This window comes from Lineus longissimus, chromosome 2 (genome assembly GCF_910592395.1).
Source record: "Lineus longissimus chromosome 2, tnLinLong1.2, whole genome shotgun sequence".
Lineage (NCBI taxonomy): Eukaryota > Metazoa > Nemertea > Pilidiophora > Heteronemertea > Lineidae > Lineus > Lineus longissimus.
This window is the reverse complement of record NC_088309.1, coordinates 3,691,541-3,716,058: the sequence shown is the minus strand read 5'-3', so window position 1 is coordinate 3,716,058 and position 24,518 is coordinate 3,691,541. Positions and strand designations below refer to the sequence as shown.

The window sequence follows — 24,518 nt, the reverse complement described above, 5'->3', positions numbered from 1 at the left end:
TTAGGTAGATTTGATGATACGTGCCTATTCGCAACCATGTGCCGCCGCAGTTAGTGACGCACTAATGCTAGTGTTGCAAAGCAGTTTTGGACATGGCTTGCAAATGTCAGGTCCCGTCTCTTGCACATGTACTGGCTTTTGGGACATCTGTGTCTGATTGATATATGAACTCTGTGAATCCTCATACCTGAAAGATCATGCCTAAGTTCAAGCCATTGATCATGGAGGAGTTAAGCCGATGTTGATGTCAATTTCAATGGCAGATCAAATCATTTGACAAGGAATGTATGTGAGACATATGGATACCCTAACATGAACCCCAGAAAGAAGACCATTGCTGAGGACATCATACATGTACATGTACATGAAACCAGACAGTGATTTCTATTTCTCCATTGAAATCAGTCGATTGTTTTTCACTTGTCAGGGCCATATACAATGTTACCACTACAATAGGCAGTAGGCTGTATTGGCAAAACATTAGGACTGGTTGTTCCAGGCTGTGTATCGAACTTTGGCAACGGTGAAGACATGTCACATTTGGAAATTTTCACAGCAGCATTGTGCTGGAGGCTCAAATGGTAATCATGGACAAACACTTGGTCCTCAGAAGCTGGCGGACAGATAAAGCACTTCCTCTTAGCTTGGGCTTCATGTATTGCCTTTGTGAGTGAAGACATCTGTACAGACGGCATCCCAGAGCTTTGTTTTCAACAAGTTCATAGAAACAATATTGATTTTCAGCAAAACACTTTATTCATAGATCTTCATAAATCAGTGACAAAAACAATACATGTACTTCAATAATCAGCACAAAGCCATAATGATATTGTCAAAGTTGAGAACTGCAGCAGCTTCACAGTAGTGTGTAATGAAAATGGTCATATCACAAGAAGTCAAAATCAGGTGATCCCAAGGGCAAATAGAGACTGGTATTGGTTGAAACGCTGGCCCGTTAGTGCCACTTGAACATTGACTGCTGGTGAGAGGACGATCTACAAGAAGACTGGCTCAGTCCAAGTCATGACAATCAGGCTTTAGTCATTGTCACTAAGGCAGATGGTACACACATTTGCAAAAATGGACGGAGTTTCAGAACGAAAACAGTTCCACACATGATGATTCACACAGCTTCTGTAAACTCCTTTATTATTGCGTACCTTATATTTCTGTGAAAGGTGGTACAATCACGTACTTTAGGAGTGCAAATTGTTTAACTTTATTGGTTTTATCACTGAAAAAAATACCAAGTCGCAAAAATGGATGCAGAAACTGATGGTTTTGCAAACATATAGGGCAGCGATAATAAAGGGGTTTACAGAATTCTTAATTTGTTTCATTCTTTGAGAGATCAAATACAGTGTACAATATATCACAGTTGTCAGATTGATTCAATACTCAAAGCATATACAGGTTGATATCGAACGGTTGGGTAAAAACTAATCTCATACATAAGGCAGAATATTCAATGGTACAGGTAATGTACATTGCATAGAAACAACTTTTTCCATGTGAACTTTACTACCCAGTAATTACACATGACTGCATTAATTTTGAGTCCACAATTGGAGAATACCTTTAACAGAAGTAATTCCTCATGTCTTCATAGGAGCTAGTGGATCAGTGAACTCCATATAGTCCACAAATTCTGAGTTATCGGCATTGTACTCTGATAGATCTGATAAGTAACTCTTAGCAGATCCCACCCGGCCAGTTTTTGAATCTAGTAAAATATCAGAATCAGTCACACTAGAAATCTGACTGGTAGCAGAAATCTGGCGACCAGCAGAATTGAGCCTTTCTGTAAATCTCTCCCTTCGTCTCCTACGAGCACTTCCACCAGCGGAATTTTTAGTATCCCGCCCATAGCCGGAATCCCGACTTGTACTGGACCACTGGCGTCTTTCAGCCTCACTGGCACTACTTCCTTTTTCTATAGGAGGAAGCCCATTGGACACTACAGTTTCAACCCCTTTCAAATCAGCAGGCTTCTTAGCTCGTTTTTGTTTTTTCTTCTTTTTCTGCAGGTCACTCATTTCCCTAGCGATTGCCTGCAGTTCATCCATCTCACCGCTAACCCGATGAAACAGTGTTTGAGAATCAGCTGTCCCTAATAAAAGTTCTGAAGGTGATCCTCCAAGGCTACCAGAATCACTTTGAGATTCTTCAGTTAGAAATGTCCCCATCTTGTGTAGGTCCCTGGGACTTCTAGGACTCCTTGGCGACACTTTTCGAGATCCGTTAATAGTTTCTTGTTCCCCATGACTTAGACTTGTATTCCCACGCTCGATTGTCAATCCTTTGATTGTGCTATCCTTTTCTCCCATACTCCTCTCCAAGGCAGTGATTTTAGTATTTTGTTCTGAGATCTGCTGTGACAGTTGAAGAATGATTCGAGTTCGCCCGTCGTCAGACCCACTGTTTGATAAACCACAATCTGAAGTTCTTATTTGGGATGGTCCACTTGTTTGTTCTGAAAACATAGTTTAGTTTTTGAGAATTTTCATACAACAATAGAATTGAGTGTACAATAACTGTCAGAAGTTTGCAAAAAGAAAGTATTTCGAAAAAAGTCCTAATCAATTTGCTGTATTCTTTTTTATAGAACTTACCACTCAGTTTTTTGTTCTCTTCGGCCAATCTTGCTATTTCATCCTTCATTTCAAACATCTTAAGAGAAGAATGCTGCTTTGCCTCAGCCAGCTGAGTATTAGCTGCGTGGAGCTTTTTCTTGCTTCTCATTTTCTTAAAACAACAGGAAAAGAAAGACCTTGAATTGAGTGTTGAATTGTTCAGTTAAAGTGAGATTACTAGAAGCATTATAAGATTCTCTTCCAAAAACAACTGAAAGTAAGACTCTTCTCCTTACTAGTTTAGCTATTTCATTCTGAACTTTCTTGGTTTCATCTTCCAGCTTTTTGATGTATTGGTCCTTGATTTGTAAGGTCTCCTCGCAGCCCTTCTCTTCCGTGATGACATTCTTTCTATAAGCCTGATCAAGTCGCTCTTCAAGTAGCTGGATCTGGTCTTTCAGGTCAAGTATGGTACTCTCCAAGTCGGACACCTGAAATGATTGAAAAGGAAAAGACACCTACTTCGGCGAAAACTTCTTTAATCTTTGATAAGTTTCACTATTTCAGCATTGACATATTTTTTGTAAGAGTTGTGGACTATTTTGGCAAAGAAAAATGCCAATGATCTACAATATGATTATTCATTTTCTTCATTTGCATACATCATAGAAGAAATCACTCCTCTCCACTTTACCCTGGATATTTACCTGCATTTCAAGTTGAGCTACATCCTCTTTGGCTTTTTCTGCTTCTTCTTCAGCCTTTGTTCGAAGTTCTTCACTTTTTGCCAACTTTCTTGTAAGCTCTTTCACCTGAAATATTAAACCAAAATCTTGTTCAATTCAAACTCATTGGTAGCAAGTATAGAGGTTGTTTATAAAGTAGGTTTTTTGGTTACATATATCCACATTGTAACTTCTCTCACATTTTCCTACCCACTGAGGTTGAACAAAGTAACTTATGGACTTGGGTGCCAAAGAAAATTACCTCAGTGTCCCGGAGTCTCGCATTTTGAATACCGCTGGATGTGCTCGACGGGCTATAAATGAAAGGTTGTAATATCGATATAAGTCAATATGTAATCATGATCCTAAAGAAATTAACCCATTCTCCAACATGAAGCTAATTGTCGCACACATCACAATGAATATCATCTCCAGTAAAATAATCAGACAGTCTGAGTGATTGCGTTCTATCTGCCCGAGTGTATCAATTTTTATCATCAATTATCATCACCCTCACGTCATTCAACGGTCATCATGGTGACCATGATGATGCCCTCTTCGTACTCACACATGTCTTAATGACCAATGTGATGTTATGTGCCAAAAGGCTAAGGTAAATTTTGTATGCACACCTACAAACATGTACTAGATGCAATCATAATGTATGGATGCAGTGTACTGTATTATTCAGACACATACCGTTCCACGTTATTATTCTCGGGGCGTTTATCTTCACGAGTGGACGTAATCGGCTTGACATTATTATTAGAACTGGCCCCGTTACCCATGGTTATCGATCGATTTGATTTTCATCTGATGAAAATCCCTAGATTATTCGAAAACAGGGGTTCATTTGGGGCATTTTCGTGGAATTTCCATCGTTCATGAAGGCGGCCATGTTGTGACGTCACTCATGACCAGGGAAACGTAAACAAATGGGGTTCTGTGTTTGGCCTTGGGCAAGACACTTGATCAGCACTTTTTATCAATATTTCGTTTCCCATATTATCAGGCAAGCAGAGGCAGGTGACTGATGTCATATCCTACTGCTATCACCAGGGAAGATATGACACATACTAACACTCTTTCCAGCGGATATGTTACTTGTATATCCTTGATGGAGTTAATTTTGGACATTGTCACATGGATGGAAGCAGTCAAAGAAACCTTTTTACACCATATTCTTTAATCACAACAGGTTTAGACAACATGAACCAATTTGGCATGTATAACATGAGAAACTCCAGATATAAATGTCCCATTAGCAAACTCAAGAATCAGTAAAATGAAAGGGAAAACTCCCCTAGAACTCTTCACTGGTCTCGCCTTCTTCTCAACAGGTATCTCAACTTGACCTTCCCCAGTCATCATCCATTGAGAAAACAGCACCTTCATATGCGGAGGAAAGACTTCATCAATTATATCATTCGAAGGAGGTAGATTATCAATACAGTTTATGTGGGACAGTTTGAAGGATTCAGCTTTCTGGTTGATGACTTCCTGGAGATTGGCATTCTGATGACCAAGCCATTCAGAGAATAAAGTCAGAACAATGTTCTTTTCAACAGAGATTTGAAACCCATTTTGAAATTGTCCTCTTCTTTTGTCATCGGTGACAGATTCGACATAATCCTTAATTACAGAGTAAGGGAATGTGTCAGTTGCAGACATGATACCGTTGAGGTCACATGAAATCAGCTTTATAACCAGGAGTAATTGCTTGAAGAGTTCATGACGCAGTCCCTTATGACTTCTTACAAGATCTTTCACATGACCTTCCAGATTTTTTATGACAGCAGAGCAGTCCTCCTCATTGGCACTCAAAGACAAATCATTCCCCAAATCGCTACATGTAGCAACGAATTCAGGAGAAACTTCACCACCTTTAAAACTTCTAGAAATATTTGATGTGGCTGTTTTCACTTCATCAGTACAACTGAATAGAATTCTGCTGATACTGGAGTCCTTGCATAATTCCATTTCACTTTGTCTTTGACAAGTCGACATTTTTGAACTGGTAGTTTGTTCAACTCTAGAATCTAGACAGGGCTTTGGAATCACAGAAGACAAACTGACAGGGAGATTTTGAAAGTCTGTCTCAACTTCTTTGTCAGGAAGTTGAACAACACTCTGTTCTACATTCTCTTCACCTTCTTCACTTGTAACACGGATACCAAATATTCTTTGGGTATTGCTGCAGTCCTGTGACTTCTCATCAGAACATTTTGAAGTCGACATTGAAGACATGTCAGCACACGTCACTGGAAATGACAGAGCCACACCTTGGTGAGTCAGAGTATCTTGCCATGTGAGTGACAGTTGTTCCTTCAAAGGGGGCTCCTCCATCCTCTTCAACCATGCCTCCTAAAGTGAAGAACAGGTCCAAACATTAGAATCTTTGTAATAACTAGATCAGTTAGTCAAACTGGCCAGAAACCATATTGTTGTTTCTTTTGGGCTGCCAGACCTAATTAATTGTCAGGTAGAATGTGACTGTTTCAGAAGGGGGATAATACACTCGCCCATTTTCAAGTAATTATAATTGAAGCAAACTAACATTGACCATCTTTTCCTCTGACCATATTTTGTAGCTTACCCTCAGGAAGAGAAGACAGTCCCTTTGAAAGACCGCATCTTGATATTCAAAGGCTACTTTGAATAATCCCTGGATATTGTAGAACCAGAGTCTGGTTGAATTTCTGACATGCAGAACTTGTGTATCTGAAATACATGTATATGAAAGTTGAAGGTGCTTTTCACTCTTTATTTATATTCCCAAGAAAGGGAGGAGGTTGTGAATGGTACTTCATGATAGCAAGGATTTGCTGTTTTTATCACAAAGAAATTGGTCCCTGTAACTTGTACACAGAAACAAGGAAATCAACTTGTAGTGTCATTTGGAGATCATCTTGCATAACACATTCCATAGAAAGACATCCTCTACAGGGTCTCCAGGCCTGAACCCATTGAGTTTAAATCAACCTTTTAATTCACACATGAATAGTTCAAACAAAGTAAATGGCAATCATCAAACAAGTTATTTCCGTTAGAACTTACCACTCCAATCAACCTTTGTAGCAAGACCATCTTTTCCATACCTGTGATGAATTCTATCTCGATGCTTTGAAGGCACTGATGAACCAGTCACGACATCTGCTCCAAGGAATAGGATTATGGGGGGCTGAAAAGAGGAAAAGGAAGGAACAATTACATGCAGATTGGATTTAGGGACTATAGGCCCTGGCCTTCCCAGATACACATACACCACCTAAGATCAGAAAACAAAACATCTTTACAACAGGTCTTCATGGTCAAAGATGCCAGACAATGCCTTCTAGAGCCATATAGTCTGGCGCATTTGGTTATCCCGGACTCCAGGTGGTGTACAGTCAAAAGCGGATCTAAATCTGGCCAGGGCGGGGCCCATAAACTGTCGTTCAAACAATTGCTCACTTTCTGACATGTTGCCCACTGCAATTACGAACGAACTGACATGAATAGACTGACATAAAGTAATCCACACGAGGTAAAAGTAGTAGTTACTTTTGACCATCACTGTACCATTATGGCTAAGTGAGTGGTTTTGGATAGCTTTTTTAACATTTTGTGAACGTTGTATTACACTGACAATTGTTTCTTACACGAGCTTACATCTTTTTCAATACTACTAGAGAGGCAGAAATAACGAATCTGTGTTTGCCCCACCGAAATATGTAATAATTCAACAAATTTTTCTGGATTTGAACTCATGCTTTCATTTCACAGGACTCAGGAGTATGACAGCAGTACCAAACCTCGTTTCCAAAACGAAAGTGTATCCCAATGCACTTCGAAATGTACACAAAAGTATGCCCGCAACGAGACTGGCTGGTCGCGGGAAACCATCATGGCAGATCAAGAAAATAAAGAGGAGATGATGGACACAGTAACACCAGATTCTGCCCTTAAAGATGCTGTAGTAGTGAAACCAAACAAATCTGATGATCGCCCTCGATTTGAGCTACCATGGTATGGACGTTAGAAGTCAATGTTCACCATGATGTTGTCCTTATACTCGAGTGAATTTTTCCCTCCCCTCACCCCTGGCCCTGCCTTCAGTCCTTAGTTTTACATCACATACTTGCAGTAGTACACAGTGTACATAGTAGCGCACAGTGTGAATGTCAGTGTCGAAGAATTACGGATGGTTGCGGGGCACACAGCCATACATATCTGCTTAGGCAAGCTTACAATTCTGACATCAGTCTTGACAATGACAATGACATTAGTCTGACACTGACTGGTCGGACTGGAGAGAGGAGTGGGGCTGAAATATGCCGTGTTGGCTTTGTTTAAATCGACCTTTTGTCTTTGTCGATAAGGCCTATTCACATGTCTTCCAAGATTGACTTGACTTTTATTTCCAAAGGTTGGAGAAGTATCGCCCTACAGTCCTGACCGATGTTGTGGGTAATGAAGAAACGATCAGTCGCCTTGGTGTATTTTCCAAGGAAGGGAATGTACCCAATCTCATCATAGCTGTAAGTAGATAAGACAGCTTGGTCGAAATATCCTCTGCCAGTAAACCTAAGTTTGCCATCGTGTGAAATTGGTATTAATTTTGTCTAAGGTTTGAAACTAGAGACATTGTCACATCCAATCCTTGCGAACTGGTGATAGAAAAGAAGAGAACTCAACGACTAAGATTGATCCCCAAGTCCCTGTCAAAGACGTTAAATTTAGCTGAATCTTTTACCTTGTGATAAATGTAGACATATTTGTAAGTCCTAATCTTTCCATGTTTATTTCATACAAGGGTCCTCCTGGAACTGGTAAAACCACCAGTATTTTGTGTTTGGCAAGGACATTACTTGGCCCATCCTACAAGGATGCAGTTTTGGAATTGAATGCCTCAAATGACAGAGGAATAGATGTTGTTAGGAACAAGATCAAAATGTTTGCACAGCAGAAAGTTACATTGCCAAAAGGGAAACACAAGGTCATTATTCTTGATGAAGCTGACAGGTAGGTTTGACCAGCTATTAGGAGATTTCATGAAAGGACAATATCTTCATTGTGGGGAATGCCACAGAACTCGGAAAAACAAAATACAGTAGAACCTCTCTAATAAGGACACCCTTGGGACTGACAAGTGCTCTCCTTATTGGAGAGGTGTCCTGATTGTAGAGGTCAAATTGAGTGGAAACAACCAATTTGGGACCAAAACTAGTGTCCTTAATAGAGAGGTTGTCCTTAAAAGAGAGGTGTCCGCTAAGGGAGGTTCCACTGTAGCTACCGTGTTCCCAGAGAAAACGGCAATTTGAGTGCAACTGATGTGAACCCTAATTTCACCTTTCTCTTCTAGTATGACTGATGGTGCCCAGCAAGCTCTACGACGTACCATGGAAATTTATTCAAAAACAACAAGATTTGCACTTGCATGCAATGCATCAGATAAAATTATAGGTAAGTTGCTCTGACATTTCATAATTGTGTCAGAAGAAAGCCACACCCCTTTGATTAAAAGTTAGATGCCACTACCACTTCATAATCTAATGTTCTTTTCCCGACACATTCTCTTCAGAACCTATCCAGTCAAGATGTGCAGTCCTGCGGTACAGCAAGTTAACAGACGCACAAGTGTTACATCGTCTGCTTGAGATAATTGAGAAAGAGGGTGTCAGCTATACCGATGATGGAATGGAGGCAATCATATTCACAGCTCAAGGAGATATGAGACAGGTAGAATAAGTCTCTAAGGATGACAGCGATATCTGTTGCTGAGTTCATCCCTCAGAAATTTCTGAAAAGTTACAAACTGTAGAAAAAAGAAACCTCTCAGTTAATAATTTCTGATCATACCTGTAGCATTTGTGTCATAGTTTGGGGAAATTGATAAATTTTAGAAATGTCACATCATGTGTGGCCTAGCCATTCTGATTTGGTTAAGTGCAGTACCACAACTAAATTGCTTCTTTCATTTTCAGGCCATAAACAATACGCAGTCAACTTTCCAGGGGTTCGGCCATGTGAATAGTGAAAATGTGTTCAAGGTATGTACAGTATATGAAATGCATTCTGCACGAGACAGTCGCACAATGTGGGACCACAGCTGGTGTCTGTATTAGAGGGTGTCCTTGATAGAGTGATGTCTGCTGAGGGAGTTTCCACTGAACTGAATCCTCCTTCGTTTCAGGTGTGTGATGAACCACATCCCATGCTGATAAAAGACATGTTACAGCACTGCGTGAATGGCAACATTGACGAGAGCTACAAGGTCATGGCACATCTGTGGAGGTTGGGATATGCACCGGAGGATATCATTGCGATTGTGTTCAGAGTCTGCAAAAATCACACTATGCCAGAATTTCTAAAATTGGAATTCATCAAGGTAAGTTCAGTATAACCATTACTGGTTTCAGAAATTTTGAGATATTTTGAAAAATTAGAAGTGCAAAACTCTCGGGAGATGTGTTTTCCCTTTGTCTGCATGGAGTATGCTTGTTATCCTCTTCTCTCTGAAACAAGCCTGATAACATTTTTCAATTGTTTTGTAGGCACCTGGGCAGACACTTGTATCAGTAACGATACTTTAAACTGGACCAAATATTGATTTTGGTTATAAACCAAAGTGATAAGGGTTAGTCTTGTCTCCGACATGTTGACTAGTCTTATCTGTTTTTTTCTGCTTGTATTTTAGGAAATTGGCCTTACTCATCAGAGGATAGCAGACGGTGTAAATTCTCTTCTGCAACTATCTGGAATGTTAGCAAGACTTTGTAAAATATCATCTGCGCCTGGCTCTCATCAACAGTGAGGCAGACTTTAGGGAATCATAAACTTTACAGACTGGAAGCATTTATAGCAGATTCTAGGACTAATCTGGGACTGAAGATAGTGAAAACTTATCAGGAAAATTAGTGTTAGACTATCTGATAAAGATCTGAGTTCGACTGCCATAACGGAGTATACTACATTGTATGTTGGTCACAGATCCATTGAATAAGAGTTGCATTTTCATTACATGAACTGTAATTTTGTACATTTCTTAAATATACATATCCTACATGTAATACTTGAAGTTTTGTTTTGTGTATTTGTCACTACCAAACTGGTACCAGTTTGTGTGTGAGACCAAACCAAATCGCTTGGCTGGAGCTGTCCTATACAATGAAAATAGATCATCAGTTGTGTCAAGAATGCCAACTACATGTAAATGTTGAACAAATCACATCAGTGTTCCACATGTGCTCTTGCTCATTGGCATACATGTAGGAGCCAACTGAATCCACCAGGAAGTGCCTCAGTGGTACCATTCTACCTTAGCATACCAGCCATGGTACTATTGGCAAAATGACCAGTCCCAGTCACAACTTATGGGATTCTCATCACAATCTAATAGGAGTATGCAGTCACAACCCTTTGATGCGCCTTTATGTCCATCCAAAAGGCAACACAGTACAGTGACGTAAACCCACTGAATCTGTCCTGCATGCAGGCACCTCATTGCAATCTGATTGGTGACCACATTGTTAGGAATTGACCCCCAGCTGCCAGCCCTTGGTCCTCTCATCAGGACCACTTGGGAACCCGCTGCACCAGCGGAGGGTTTTGGACGTATTCGGAGGTGTACCTGAATGATCCTGAAAAGGCAATGAAGGACCAACCAACAGCGCAATACGAATTTCAATTCTAAAATGTCTCCAAGTGAACATTTGCCATCAAAGCTGGTGGTTCTTGGTTAAGACACCAGGGACTCCTGCAATCGGAACAAAGCCTGAAGTATTTTCCATCTCAAACACCAATGACCAAGGCCTTTGATAGGACACAATACATTGATCGGTCTGCCTGTGCCACCATCACAAAGCATCAATCTGCCCCCTGGTCTTCTTAACCTATTGAATGCCTCTTCGAGTGGCAATGGTCATGCCAATACACATCTCTTCTAAGAGTTCTACAAGCTATGGTCACTTCTAATTGAATAGGTCTGCCTCTGCCACCCTTTTCTCAAATGACATACATGTATTCAAGTCTACATGTAAATCCACGCAATGTGTCATTTTCAAGTGGCCTTCTTTCCCATGTATATATGTCTCAAAGAACATTTTGGTGGGCTGTGCAAATGAAAAAGCCATTCTTGACAATATGTGATTTTATTGAGCGAATTGAATGCAGTAAGTAAGCAGAATACATGGAGATTGTTCCAGTTGAGGTTTAGAATGAGTCCTGATCAGCACCGTTCTTGAATTCAACTGCATGTTCACAGTCTCCTAGCCCCTAGTCTGTCCACATAGGGCCATCCATTAAGTACATACACACAAACGTTTGATATTCCTTTACTTGTTCTAAACAAAGTCCAAGGCATAAAGTACAAAGAAAAATCCAACGATAAGTTGGCTTAATTATTCTCATTGCTCTTGCTTGGAGCATGTTCTGCAAGAATTTCCTCAGCAATCCTTCCTGCTTGGCCAAGACTGCCATGGTCTCCTTTCGCAACATCAACGAAATGCCTCTTCGCAACCCTGCAAAAACAAGGAAAATTGTTGCCTTAAGTAGCAAACCAAGGAGCCCAGGATGTGGACATCCAGGGGATGATGGACAAATTCATCAGTGCATGATAACTCGATTGCAGATTATTTTGTTTGTCTTTTGTCACGTCTGTCAACTTTTACACGGCGGACATCTTCTGTACAAGTATGTGATCCCTTTTCTGTAGGACAAAGGCTCGATTATGGACCATGAAACTATCGTCCAATGCCAATGAAGATGATGATCACATTTACCTCATGCCTGTTTGTTTGAATCGGACCAGTCCGCGCATCAGATGTGAGACAGATGAGTTTGGATCGATACGTAGCACCTCTGCGGCTGCATCCATGAAGACGGACGACCATTTTGGAGGACCTCGTCCCTGAAAAAGTACAGCAACTTATAAACCTGAGGAGGCTGAAATGTTTTTGATCAAAAAGTTCAAGGGTAATCTATGTAAAGCTACCTACTTTTCAACCCTATTTAACTTTTGGACATGTTAGACCAGCATGTAATTTGCGAGAGTAGGGACATCCGAGAGAGACCACTTACTAATATCTGCCGATATGACAAATGTTGAAACTGAAGAAGTGCACCAAGTTTATCTTTCTTGTGGGGACTGGACTGAATGGCCTGCTTGAGTAATGCTTCCACTTCATCCAGGAGGCCCCTGGAGAGATAATATTCCACAGCCAGCTGAAATAAAAAGAAAGAAATGTGAAATGTGGATCTGATTAGTGCAATGCTTGTTTGTACAATTTTGAATTTCTGCACCTGTGTTACTGAATCTCACTCAAATGGCTATGTCTGTTGAGTCAAGGTACTGAATGAAAATGAGGTACATGGGGAGTCGTCCTCGAGTGTAAGCCAGGAGGTGAAATATCTACCTGTATAAATGTACCTCTAGCCTCTTTAGCATGATCTTGGTTGCTTCGTATACTCACCTTCACCGAATATGATCCCTGGTCAGAAATATTTGAGATATCCAACATGAAGTTTTTAGAAACTGCAAGCAATGTTGGTAGATCAGCATCCTGGTACAGAGAAAGAGCCTGAAATAAAACAGGGACATCATAAACGGTCTGATTCTTGAGGATGACCTGCATTATGTGGTTCAGATAGTGGCATAGCAGGGCACAATGCCCTTGATACAAGCCCTGTCTACCTGTAACCCCTGCTGCCCGAACAAGGCACACAAGCCGCACTGTGCTTCATACACTGTTAACAGTGCAAGTTTGTCACCAATGTAGTTTAGGATCAAGAATCAACAAAAGACTGGCTGAAAACGACCATTTAAAGCAAATACAGGATATTTTCTAGCTTTCAACTCACAGCTTCTGTCATAGCTTTTGCTTGATCCAATTTGCCGGCACACATCAGAGCAAGGATGTAATGTTTAACACACCAAAGATGGACGGCAGTCGACTCGGGACTTGGGTTGCTTCCCATCTCATTTTCCGCTGGAATTGCAATAAAATATAACGCTAAGCATTGAGAGTAATGGAATCTCGTCTTTTCATCCGACTGGTTAAACTTTAACATTGTTTGTTTTCAGCAATGTGGAGGACACGGCATAAACTCGGATCAATTCTGTCAGCAAAGCTGGATTCTTATAGAATTCGAGAGACAGTTGTGAAAACATAAGACCTTACCTATTTGTAACAGTCCTTTACTGTAGGCTATCAGTAGATTCATCATAGACTTGTTAGCAGTACCACGGCTTTGTTGAACCATAGTCTCACCAAAGAGGGCTGCTAGCATGTCGCACCGGTAGTCCAGGCGATGTGGATTCCGATGAAGTGCTTTCTGTGCAGTATAGAAGGCATTCTGATCTGTATCCGTCTGTGAGAATAAGCCAGCTGTCAGGCTCCCCTTGGTAATGGTAGCAGATACGTCCTGGAAAGAAGGTGAAACGTATTTGAGAGGTTTGCTACACTTGTTATATCCTTGGAGTGCAGCAAATTGGCCCCGAGTGCCTGTGAATGTTATAAGAAGACTATCAGAGGCCACACAGCCTCAACTGCAAATCGAAAGAGCGTAAAAATTGCCCATGAAGAACTGATAGATACATCTTCAGATCTTACCTTAAGTGTGTTGTCTTTACAATATGCAACTTGCGCACAAATAGCTGCCCCAAGGCTGTCTTGGGGGCTGCGACTAGATAAGTGTTGTGAGAGTAAAATCCAAAGCTCTGGCTGATTTGGGTATCGGTGTATCTGTTTCATGATGGTATTTTTTGCAGTGGCAGGGTCACCCTGAAAAGGAGATGAATCAAACATGACTTGGTCTTAGCTACATGTATTCAATCAACGATTCACTCTTATTACATTTAATGGCTAGACTTTTGAGTTTGAGAATGGCAAATGTATGTACAGTGACCAACATCAAGGCATGATATTGCAATAGGCTAAATATGTTACGAAAGATGGATATTTATGTATAACATACCATGAGGACATAAAGTGTGGCAGTAAGGTATGTCACATCAACAAGATGATCTGAAGGAATTTGAGTCAACTTTTCAAGTTCTTGAAGGACAGCAGCCACCAGGGTAGAATCGGACTGCAGCAGGCCAATACTGCACAGAGCCAGTAGGCCTGGTATAGATGGTTTACTGGTCTGTGAGCTGAAACAAAGGAACATGTTTGTGACTTAGCATTTTTTGTACCACACTTTGAGTCAATACTTCTAAATGACAATCCACGAAGTGCTTAGCCTACTGTTATGCCAATATGCCATACCCCCTTTTTGACCTTTTGAGGGGAAGGGCTTTGAAGGACAGAGTTGAAATAAATCGAATCCATAACTTTTCAAAAGAACAAGTGCTTTGATGCTTACCATCTAAACAGAGCAGTCTTTGCACGCTCTACATCTCTCAGTTTGTAAGATACCATACCAAGGGCAGCAAAGACATGGGACTTGTCTTCATCTGATGTGGCCAACTCAATTGCCTGGGTGTAAGCTGTATACAAAAGAAAGTCTTCAGGAACTATCCTTTCAGCATCAGAGGTTTGAAAGTGTAAATGAAAGAGGCCTAAATTTTCATTAAAAAGAAACTCATATCACTGGACTAATGTGTTTGCTTTACATGTACCTTTTGTTCCATTCTGGATCTCAGATCAGTGGAGTGTATCTTGTTCAACATCAGACAGTCTAAAGGCAATTCAAAGTAGAAATTGAAAAAACCTGACCAAGAATGATCGACTCACCATTAGAACTGTCCTCCCAGCTCCCTGCCTTGTAGTAGCTCAAGGCCAGTCCACACACATCCTCAAAGCTCTCTAAAGGACTGATGGCTTGATACTGTTTCACGGCTTCATCTGCTGAACCAAGAGCACTAAAAGAAGCAGATGGACAGTAATATTATAACGTCTGTTTTGATTTTACACATGATATTGACCTAACAACAACTGTTGATGTCACTACTCTGGCGATTTGAAAGACCTGCTCAAACACATTTTGCATGCAGTGTCATTTTCTCAAGGAATTGACTGTAGTATCGATGCGATGATACAGTTTTTGCTATTGTCCTTGAAATTTTGCAAGTGAGGAGAAAACAACATTGTGGGGAAGTTCTTACCAAAGGATGCGTCCATAATTTGACCTAGCCATGTTCAAATGCAACATATCATCCGCTGACTCCAGTAACTTGACAGCACTGGAAGAACAATTTGGTAACATGTAATACAGCTTTGGAAAGCTATACTGTCAATGAAGCAATATTAGATTTGTACTACACTCATTTTACAGTCCTCCCGAAATCAACCCTAAACCAAAGACAGATACATGTATTCTATGCCAGACAGCACCATACAATGCCTTACCTCGCATATGAATTTAGCGCAGATCTGAGAAGTCCCTGTCTTTCCAATAACATGCCATAGATAGTAAAGGCTGCAGGGTTCGTACACACTCGATCTGGAAATACAAGTAAACAGCCTCACAACATGTGTAGAAGTTCAAAACTTGTTCTAAACAGCAAAATTCACACTCACATCATGCAGGCCAATAATCTTAACATTGTGGTCCCAACAAATCTTACAATCAAGAGCAGATACTTTGTTATCAAATTCCCCTCAAATTGATTCTTACCGCAGTATTTAGCCATTGCATCACAAGCAGTTGGTACAGCTCCCATCCTTTCAATACAATAGGCATAGAGGTCCTCACTGAGCTTAAATGTGCCTTGGAGGGCTGAGCAAACCCAACTGGCATAGCCAATACCACTCTCAACCTAGAATCAATAAAGGAAAAAGTAGAATTAACAAAGGATAGACATGATAAAGTAGAGTACAGTTAAAGAAAATACGCACATCAAAATAAAGCCAACTCGGACCACATGGCCAACATTTCCATCCAAACTTGATCGTCCCAAAACAAGATGGGAATTGATTGTTTCCCTCCGATGGGTGATAATTCACTCGATCCTAGTAGCCAAGTAAATGATCCAGGCACCGTGACTGAGTATAAAGTTTCAGGGGTGGAGTGGCTAAGGAACATGCCAGGGTTAACACAGACTGATACTTGACACCACAGTCTGGCAATTTCCCACTGAAGTGACCTCAAAATGTTCAAATCTTTAAAGCATTTGTTCTACTCACATGCACAGAGAGTCCACTTGTGTGGCGGAACAGGTCCATAGCATCATCGTGACCGACAGTCTCCGCAATGAGCGCTTGACCGATCCAGCATTGCACGTATGCTGGATCAACAGACTGGGCTACCTTGAATGCCTCATGGGCAAGCTGAAATCGAGAAAACACTTCCATTAATGAGAAGTAAGGAACTTTGTCAATCAATTTCATGTATGCCTATTCCCACCAGAGCAAACTGTGAAATTTTTGTGATCATTACAGTATTGATTTTCAAAATGAAATGCCTTGAAGCTTATCAGAAAATAGAAACTACCAATGCATGACATCCTTTTTTGTGGTATAGTTACAAGAGGAAGTTTTATTTGAAAGAAATAACATGTAATAAAGAATGTATACCTCAATTTTACCGTGTTTCAGATATAAGACTCCTAGATTGGTCCATGCCATGACATTCTGGAATGAAATTGCATATGAATTTCTAAGGCTTTACAATCCATAGTAGAGAGGGGCATAGGTCATGAGGGTTTCTGATGGACCAACGAATTGCTCTTTGTATAACAATAAACTTCGGAGAGCTACCACAAAGATATGCGATTCAGTCAAGTAAGAAATCTTTAGCATGTTTTGCTCTAAGACTCTACATTGTAGAAAGATAAAAAAACTGACTTTTCTTCATTCACTGAATGAAAAGGACAATCGGTGACATTATGAAGTTACTTAAAGAAAACTTACATTACTTTCAACTTGTATGGACTTGATGAAACAATGCTGTGCCAGTGGAACATCATTTATAACTGAAAGGAAATGAAAGTACAGTTAAACTGAAAATGCTTCCAGTTGAACTTATATTAGGTTATAGTGACTGCATTAGTGCCAGCTCCGGCCTATAGGCCGCATAAATAGGAACCAGCGGCCTCTGTGACACAAGTCGTTTGCTGTAGAAAAGATGTGAGATTGGTCTCTGTGTAAAAGGATGATGACATTTAACCTCTTCATTCTAAATGAACTAAAGAGAAGATTTCAAACATTTCTACAGCAAAATCAAGTCAAAGTTCCAAATGAATTACCTGATGAAAGAGACACCACACCCAGTGCAAGCCAGTACAAATGCCTGTTCTGATCCATACAAATGGCCTTCTTTAACACCTGTGTCGACTTGTGACATAATTCTTGGACTTCTTTTTCTGATGAAACATTCTGCGACTGCCGGTAAAAGTTCACCCCAAGGTCATGCCAGAGGGAGGCATCCTCTGGCAAGACTTTCAAGGCGTATCCATAACATTTGGCTCCAATCGCCAACACTTCACATTTGTCGACGACCACTGATTCATCAAGTGATGCGCTTGGACAATTCAGTTTCTTTGGTAACTTCATTCTGTAAATGAGAATAGAGACTTCAATATAGAAGATGAGACTGAAGATATCAGAGTCAGCAGCTCCTTTTACCTTTTTTCTTTTAATTTAGGTTCCAACATCACCAAGGTAGCTGTCCCCAGATTGTGTTGGAATCGGGCAGTTAGAAACCAGATGAGATGTAAGTCTTCACAAAAGCACTTTACAAAAGCACGTCAAGGTAGAAGGGCTGGAGCAGAAGCCATTGCTTCTCCATTGGGAAAGGTGACTACTCCTGTCAACTCACATTCCAGTACTGGAAGACACTGGTGCCACCATTGTACATGCATCAGCCATCAGCTTCCAGAGACATGCCAGGTCCGGCCGGTGTGTAGCAGCTCTCGTCAGGTTCCAAACAGCCTCCTCACAGAGATCAACAGCTTTTCTATTGAAATATGAATGAAGCGCTGAACCAGCAAGATTGACCTGTGTTTCACCGAGGCCTGAAAGCAAATTTGAAACATGAAAGGATAACACTTAAATCTGCGGCGTTTCTGGCAAACCACTGGGAACAGACAAAACCAAAGGGTTAAAATACAAGTTATTTCCCAGACATTTCATACGTAGAAAAGTTCACTACTCGATGAAGAAAAGTTGGATCAAATCAAGACACTTAACTTTCAATGCAGGTACATAATCCGGAAATTTGACCAATACATTGTTGTAGTCCACCACAGCCTCAGCATGTAGGCCAAGCCTCTGCTTGATAGCAGCAATCTGGTACAAGCTGTACATAGAGTCTGGACAGAGTTCTGTGGCTTTGGTGAATGTCCTCAGAGCAGCCGTGAAGCTGCCTCGGCTCAGGTATGCCTCAGCAAGACACTCCCAACCATGACTGGAAAAAAGAAATTCATCATTAGAAAACAAAATTAAGAAATGGGAAACATTTACACTCCCAACCGCAGGAAGATTTAAAGTTATAACAGTGAAGTTTCAAGGGTGGCTACATGTAGATACCATGCTGCCTCTCCCCTTTTCGACTGACTAAACAAGAACTTTCTTTGAAGTTAACTTTGATGATAACTGGCTCAAAGTTGCTTCATTATTAAACTATGTGCTCCACAAACTCCTGGCTGGTTGATAGAAAGATAACATTTCTTTGAAAACAAGATTTTAGACCCACTTACTAGTCATTTGGGTCAGCTCTCAGTGCGGACTGTAGACACGTCACAGCAGTTGTTGGGTCATTGAACTTCAAGTGATGCAGACCAAGTCGCAGCCAAGCCCACTTTGCGCTGAAATAATGGGTCAACATTCAAATAAACTAAAGATCTCCCTTGATCAAGTGAGGTTATACATGTAAATTCTCGATATGAAATTCGAAGCTACCGTAAATTCAGACCTTTGCCAAAGCTAACCCAACTGCTTCAAGAAGAACACTTGCAAGAAGCGATTAATCAGACTGTAAGGTCTGCGGTTAGGGCCTGGCCTCCTTGATTCTTTTGATCGCAGTATTAAGGTTCCGTCACAGAGGTAACATCAATTTTACTGACCTTCCAGCACTTGCTTGACTAGTCACTGATGTCAAAACCTTCAAGGCAGTACTTTCCTCTCCAATTGCATTCAAACAATCGACAAGGGCGATACCCACTTCATCACTGGTTCCCTTCAGGTCGTAAGACTTCTGGTAACACCTGCTCGCCCTTTGTTTATCATTGCCAATAGTGCTGTAGTAGTGGCCGAGATAAAGGAACGTGTCACTGTAGTATGGATCAAGTTTGGCAGCCTGGAAAATGAACAATAAATGCTCTTTAGAGAAACTGTAATTTTTCGATTGTTATACTTCTCTCATGAGACAAAGGCTGAATATAAAATGATTTTGCAGACAAAGTTCATCATCGCTGTCAAAGAAGGTTCGAAGGCAAATGATATTTGTAACATGAAAGTGTGAAGCAAGGTGCACTTCTATCAACACACCTGCAACTCCTTTGGGTATTTGTCTCAAAGGAGTTGCAGGCGAGATCGTTCTCGAGTATCGCATACCTTGATAAATTCAGCAAGACAGTCTTGTTTGTTGATCTCTTGGCCAGCCTTCATCTGCGCCCATAATATCCTACCAAGTTGATAGTGATAGTACCCATTTTTTCCATCAAGATCGATGGCATTTTGAACACTGAAATTACACGAACAGAATCAATTGCAGTCAAAGTTTCAGAAAGGTTCTATGGCAGGAAGAATTTGCTGTTGATTTCCCGATTTTTATTTTCTGAAAATGATGTGCCAGTCTCCGTCTAAGGCCATACTCAGTCCACCTGGTATTCAGATTAATGGGCATGCTATACTATGCAATTATAATTGTACTGTGTGCAAGAAAAATATCCCTTTTCTGCAGGTTAAACCGATAATTGCTGGGTTCACCCTTGATTCTTGCCACAGATCCTTGCCACAGCTCACCATTGGATTGCTTCATCATAAATGTCTGTATTAAACAGTAACCATCCTTGTAGGGCCACAACTGATGCAGACTTGGAACTGGCCAACTTGTTGACAATTTCCCTTGCTTGGCTGATGTCAGCATTCAAGAGGTAGCCATAAGCGAGGCAGACAAAAACATTCTCCTTCTCAAACTTCTCATCAAGTAGCTGAAATAATGTGAGAAATAATACTCAGAGTTAAGCAGACAACAGCATCACAGCACAGGCCAATACATGAGAGATGTAAATAAGGTCACGACACTTTGCATTTGCCAGACAGGTAAGAAATTTATGCCATGCCTTATGACTTGATGTCCTTCCTTTCATGAACGTGCTGTTGCTAGGGCCCCACTGCACTTACCTTTTGACATTGGTTGATAGCTTCAGACACTGATTTCTTATCTCCAACATCCAGGAAGACATTGGCATAGTTTAGTCTACTTCTTTGAAGCAGGTTGTCCTTCTCAACAGTGCAGAAGCAGTCTTTCTTGGATGAAACCTTTTGCACTTTTTCCATGCTCAACTCAAGACCACTTGGATCATGAAGGCGAAGTTGTGTCTCTGTTAGCAGCAACCAACCCATGACAGATTGTGGAAAGCCATTAAGTCCGTTTTGTAGTAGATCTTGTGCTGGGAGGTATTCCTTCCTTTGCAAGTGTAGAAAGCCTTGAACTATCTTCAATACTGCTGAATCGGGCTTGGAATTTTCAAGTTTTTTACTCAGTTCTATGAAATCTTCTTCTGTTTGGTTTTCAGCTGCAAAAACAAAGAACCAAGTTGTTAGGCTAAGAAAGGGGGACTATTAACTTATCAATTTAATATTATCCACAAAACAGGTTAAATTGGCCACACTGATTGTTCTGCTTATCCGTGACAAACTTATACAGTTTACTCAAAAGATATTTTCAGTTATATTCCAGACTTGAAAAAGCCAACTGCCCAAAGTTCATCAGTCACTAGTCCCTTACCTTTGTATCTATCCAGTTTAATCAGGAGTAATATTTCCACAGGGTAGGATTCTTCTGGATAAACAGAAATCATCTCCTCACAACGTGCCAGGAGCTTTGAAGCATCACACTTTCCCTGAAAACAAACAGAAGATGATATCAACAATGCTCATACTAATGTGGTCAGAGATCATTTTCAAGATGTAATATAAAATTGAAAACGGCACTAACCTTGACTAGACATTTGATATAGTTCATCCATGTTTTCACCAAGTCTTCATCAGCTTTTCCTGGCATGAGCACCACTTCATATGCCTGCACCAACAGTTCTGTATTTCCTGGTGACAGAGTCTTCTGCTTTTCTAACAGACCAACCAGTCTTTGCCAAACTGTTTTTTTGGCATCATCATCCTGTTTGGACTCAACCAAGTCTTGATAGATTGAAACGGCCTGAAAACATGCCACAAAAATTGTATATTTATATGAATTATAACTGCAGGATAAAACGTAGAGAGGAAATGAAAGATAAGAAATGATCATCAAATCACAACTCTAGATGCACTCTGACTCAGGTAACTTAATCAGTAACTTTCATCAAAGCTCAGAAAAACAGCATCAGCACACTTGATAAGCCAGAGTCCTCTACCATTTGCTGTGGAGAACACGGTAAGCAAGTCAATGAGAGATCATGAAGGACTGCAAGGACAACATGTGTGGAATCCATGGCCAAGAAAATATTACAATAGTCACCTCTTCACAGCTGTCCATGGCCTCATATGCCTGTCCCATCTTTAGTTTGTTTTCAAAACATTTCGTCTGATCACTGGAAAGGTAAAGAATATTTCATTTCATTTTTGAAAGAATTCGCTCTGAACAGTATTTCATGCAACTCTGCAACTTACAGGATGAATGCTACAGAATAAGTGATGGCCAAATGGGTATCATGAATTCTGTATGCTGTAAACTATTGTGAAAGTGTGAAGATTGTAGAGAATGACTTCAATGAATAAAAGCTCTCTTGTCCTCACACATACCTTGATTGTAATTCTATGAGTTTTTTATACACTGTCACTTGGTGTTCTTTGTATTCTTTCTTGTCTTGTTTCTCGTAAAATCCAGCCAGACCTTGCCAAGCCAAGACCTGTTCAGGGGAGATCTCTGCTGCCTTAGTATATGCCTTTAGAGCTTGGTCATGCTCATCGACCCCCTCTGCAGCCACTCCGATGAAGACAAAGGCATTGTAGTTGTTCTTGTCATGCTTCAAGACAGTCTGGAAAGATTGTTCAGAAACTAAAAGTTAGAATGTTTTCGACAGAAATGAGCATTAGTCATGAAAAAAAATCATGTGAGACATTTTAGTACACTTCTGCTTTGATGTACAATCGCAAGTGTCAAAGTGTCAATGATATTTCCACTGCATTAAGCCGGTCTTCACAGCTTTCCTGATAGCTTCCATCATTTGAATACTCAGTAACCAAGCAATCCTGATTGGCATGTAATCTGGTCAACAAGGCTGTCAAATCTTCCAACTCCAAGGCAGTACAGTCTCTCAATTCCAGACAGTAGCCAAGACCTGTAATTTGGGACGAAAAATGATTGGACCCACCTTGCAATGCTGCAATGCTTCTTTATACTCTTTACTTCTGATTGCTTCTCTGGCTTGTTTCAAGGCAGCTTTAGCCTCCTTGTCCATGACTTCTGTAAGAAAAAAAAAGTTGGTCCATTTGGTGATTTGCCGAGGACGTATGGCCAAACAAGGATAGAAACGTTATCGCTTGATTAATACAGAGGTGGGTGCCAAGTGTGCGTGTGTGTGTGGGGGGGGGGGGGGGGGTGCTTACTTCAAGATACCAGTCACTGAGTCACTATATAGAAAGGGGAGAACTTGCGTCGAAAATAATTAGGTAGGACACATTTTCCTCAGGGACACTGATTTCTGTGTACACCATGCATTCGATCCGACTGGTGTTTGTGTATATTGGTGGCTTATGAGCCTCACCCAGGAAAGAAATCCCCGTTAGCTCAGTCGATAGAGTGATGGCCTCATAAGTGGGAAGTACCGGGTTCGATCCCCGGCCCCGGCGCCACCCTTGGGACCTTAATTGGCCTTGCCCGGCCTTGGCTTGGTTTGCATGGTGTGGATTTTGTTTTCCCTCTATAGTCTATGTTACGTTTGGCGGATTTGCATCGTTTGTTTCTCATTATCACTAATCAAACATCAAATTTTGCAGGTTAATCAGTAATGTAAACTAACTTTTTTAACAAAAGAAAGGAGAGTTTTCTATAAATCCTGCATTTTGTGTGCCAAAATCGAAACGGCAAGTTTTCATGTCGCGGAGAATCAGAAGTACCATGCAAGGCTCACGCTACTTACCGGAACGACATATCAGGGCTTACAAAAATTATCAGAACGGCAATAAAGCTTTGGTCTCATGATTTTCGAAGATCGTTTGATTTGTGTATGTAATGGGCTTCTGGATTACAAGGCATCACTCTACCATGTCTACAGGGACATATGTAGGCCTAGCTAGCAGTTTAGTACGAAATGATCTCGGATCTCAGTCGGGCTTTGATTGCCTTGTAATCCAGGGGTCCTGGGTTCACTCTACAGGGTGGCCCAGAGTTATTTCCCGCAATGGATACACAATAGAATTATTTTGGCCAATTCTGGGCCACCCTGTATACCGCGCGGCTGTAGTGAATCCCTCTTTACTGGCCTAGGAGGAATCAATGATACCACTACCACCACATACGCATACATACCTTCTTTTGAAGTTCAAAACCTTTGCCGCGTGCATTGACAACACCAATGGGACCTGCTGCCCTGGTCTTTGGCAAAGGCAAGATATATTTAATGATGCGCCATCGATTTATTCAAGCAGTGCTCTTTTGCTGTTGTGGGGTAATCAGCTTTAATTCAAGAATAATTATCAGGAAATTAAATATCCGGCGTGACAGCATGGCACATTTTGAGTACATGATAAATATTATCCTAACCAAAGGGAATTATTAAATCAACCTTAAAGGGCGATGAGGATGATCTAATCCTGTCAGAAAATACAATGTAGTCCTGTTGCGTCTTTTTCCCGTGAAGGAGCACGAAAGAAAAATATTAGTTTGACACGGTCACTTTGATAGGGTCCAACCGGTGGACCAATTTAAATCCTAACTTTGCCAAGAAAATATTTCTTCTGATGTTCTTCTCCATCTGATGGAGAGCAGGCAGTGTCAGACGTTTGATCATCAATCATGGCCAATTATAACAGATCCACGTCAACATACCAAATTGGTCAGCGACTCTTCTTATTAACCACGACGCAATTTGACATGCGCGGTCTGCCGATCCGCTGATCTGCGGACGATG

General features: G+C 40.9%; 4 protein-coding genes across 4 annotated transcripts; 1 reads left to right on the top strand and 3 right to left on the bottom strand.

Moving 5' to 3' along the window:
* Positions 1 to 733: 733 nt before the first annotated feature.
* On the bottom strand, positions 734 to 4,189 carry LOC135483536 (microtubule-associated protein futsch-like). The gene is made up of 6 exons (XM_064764504.1): positions 3,998 to 4,189; positions 3,561 to 3,612; positions 3,281 to 3,385; positions 2,870 to 3,064; positions 2,613 to 2,745; positions 734 to 2,473 (listed from the first exon to the last, which is right to left on the bottom strand). Exons 1-6 carry the CDS (start codon positions 4,084 to 4,086, stop codon positions 1,596 to 1,598), a joined length of 1,452 nt encoding a protein of 483 aa, XP_064620574.1. The 5' UTR covers positions 4,087 to 4,189; the 3' UTR covers positions 734 to 1,595.
* A 298-nt stretch (positions 4,190 to 4,487) lies between these two features.
* On the bottom strand, positions 4,488 to 7,065 carry LOC135483534 (uncharacterized). The gene is made up of 4 exons (XM_064764502.1): positions 6,950 to 7,065; positions 6,356 to 6,479; positions 5,895 to 6,019; positions 4,488 to 5,662 (listed from the first exon to the last, which is right to left on the bottom strand). Exons 1-4 carry the CDS (start codon positions 7,046 to 7,048, stop codon positions 4,499 to 4,501), a joined length of 1,512 nt encoding a protein of 503 aa, XP_064620572.1. The 5' UTR covers positions 7,049 to 7,065; the 3' UTR covers positions 4,488 to 4,498.
* Positions 7,066 to 7,073: 8 nt separating this feature from the next.
* Positions 7,074 to 10,314, top strand: LOC135483535 (replication factor C subunit 2-like). Its single transcript, XM_064764503.1, has 8 exons — positions 7,074 to 7,306; positions 7,707 to 7,818; positions 8,094 to 8,302; positions 8,643 to 8,743; positions 8,862 to 9,019; positions 9,265 to 9,330; positions 9,474 to 9,668; positions 9,978 to 10,314. The coding sequence occupies exons 1-8, from the start codon at positions 7,185 to 7,187 to the stop codon at positions 10,092 to 10,094; spliced, it is 1,080 nt and encodes a 359-aa protein (XP_064620573.1). The 5' UTR covers positions 7,074 to 7,184; the 3' UTR covers positions 10,095 to 10,314.
* A 1,097-nt stretch (positions 10,315 to 11,411) lies between these two features.
* On the bottom strand, positions 11,412 to 23,490 carry LOC135502103 (tetratricopeptide repeat protein 37-like). Its single transcript, XM_064794672.1, has 30 exons — positions 23,409 to 23,490; positions 22,761 to 22,852; positions 22,189 to 22,424; positions 21,905 to 21,977; positions 21,386 to 21,604; positions 21,176 to 21,290; positions 20,569 to 20,963; positions 20,188 to 20,375; positions 19,777 to 19,906; positions 19,287 to 19,519; positions 18,921 to 19,028; positions 18,413 to 18,628; positions 18,041 to 18,238; positions 17,469 to 17,776; positions 17,134 to 17,195; positions 16,798 to 16,854; positions 16,408 to 16,551; positions 15,899 to 16,040; positions 15,631 to 15,724; positions 15,387 to 15,464; positions 15,016 to 15,143; positions 14,645 to 14,768; positions 14,255 to 14,432; positions 13,891 to 14,061; positions 13,459 to 13,702; positions 13,139 to 13,266; positions 12,751 to 12,858; positions 12,359 to 12,502; positions 12,061 to 12,188; positions 11,412 to 11,799 (listed from the first exon to the last, which is right to left on the bottom strand). Exons 2-30 carry the CDS (start codon positions 22,845 to 22,847, stop codon positions 11,676 to 11,678), a joined length of 4,560 nt encoding a protein of 1,519 aa, XP_064650742.1. The 5' UTR covers positions 22,848 to 22,852; positions 23,409 to 23,490; the 3' UTR covers positions 11,412 to 11,675.
* Positions 23,491 to 24,518: the final 1,028 nt, after the last annotated feature.

What these genes read in the sequence shown, in the direction of transcription:
- LOC135483536 (XM_064764504.1), bottom strand. Translation starts at nt 4,086, where the DNA reads ATGGGTAACGGGGCCAGTTCTAATAATAATGTCAAGCCGATTACGTCC. An exon ending in CGAGACTCCGGGACACTGAG is followed by an intron (nt 3,386 to 3,560) that starts GTAATTTTCTTT and finishes TTAATATTTCAG; the next exon opens with GTGAAAGAGCTTACAAGAAA. An exon ending in TAGCTCAACTTGAAATGCAG is followed by an intron (nt 3,065 to 3,280) that starts GTAAATATCCAG and finishes CAATCATTTCAG; the next exon opens with GTGTCCGACTTGGAGAGTAC.
- LOC135483534 (XM_064764502.1), bottom strand. Translation starts at nt 7,048, where the DNA reads ATGAGTTCAAATCCAGAAAAATTTGTTGAATTATTACATATTTCGGTG. An exon ending in CTAGTAGTATTGAAAAAGAT is followed by an intron (nt 6,480 to 6,949) that starts GTAAGCTCGTGT and finishes TCCTCTTTTCAG; the next exon opens with CCCCCCATAATCCTATTCCT. An exon ending in TACAAAGGTTGATTGGAGTG is followed by an intron (nt 6,020 to 6,355) that starts GTAAGTTCTAAC and finishes CATGTATTTCAG; the next exon opens with ATACACAAGTTCTGCATGTC.
- LOC135483535 (XM_064764503.1), top strand. Translation starts at nt 7,185, where the DNA reads ATGGCAGATCAAGAAAATAAAGAGGAGATGATGGACACAGTAACACCA. An exon ending in TGCATCAGATAAAATTATAG is followed by an intron (nt 8,744 to 8,861) that starts GTAAGTTGCTCT and finishes CATTCTCTTCAG; the next exon opens with AACCTATCCAGTCAAGATGT. An exon ending in CTCAAGGAGATATGAGACAG is followed by an intron (nt 9,020 to 9,264) that starts GTAGAATAAGTC and finishes TTTCATTTTCAG; the next exon opens with GCCATAAACAATACGCAGTC.
- LOC135502103 (XM_064794672.1), bottom strand. Translation starts at nt 22,847, where the DNA reads ATGGACAAGGAGGCTAAAGCTGCCTTGAAACAAGCCAGAGAAGCAATC. An exon ending in AAGCATTGCAGCATTGCAAG is followed by an intron (nt 22,425 to 22,760) that starts GTGGGTCCAATC and finishes CAATCTTTCCAG; the next exon opens with ACTGTCTTGAAGCATGACAA. An exon ending in CTGGGAGGACAGTTCTAATG is followed by an intron (nt 14,769 to 15,015) that starts GTGAGTCGATCA and finishes TTTTGTATACAG; the next exon opens with CTTACACCCAGGCAATTGAG.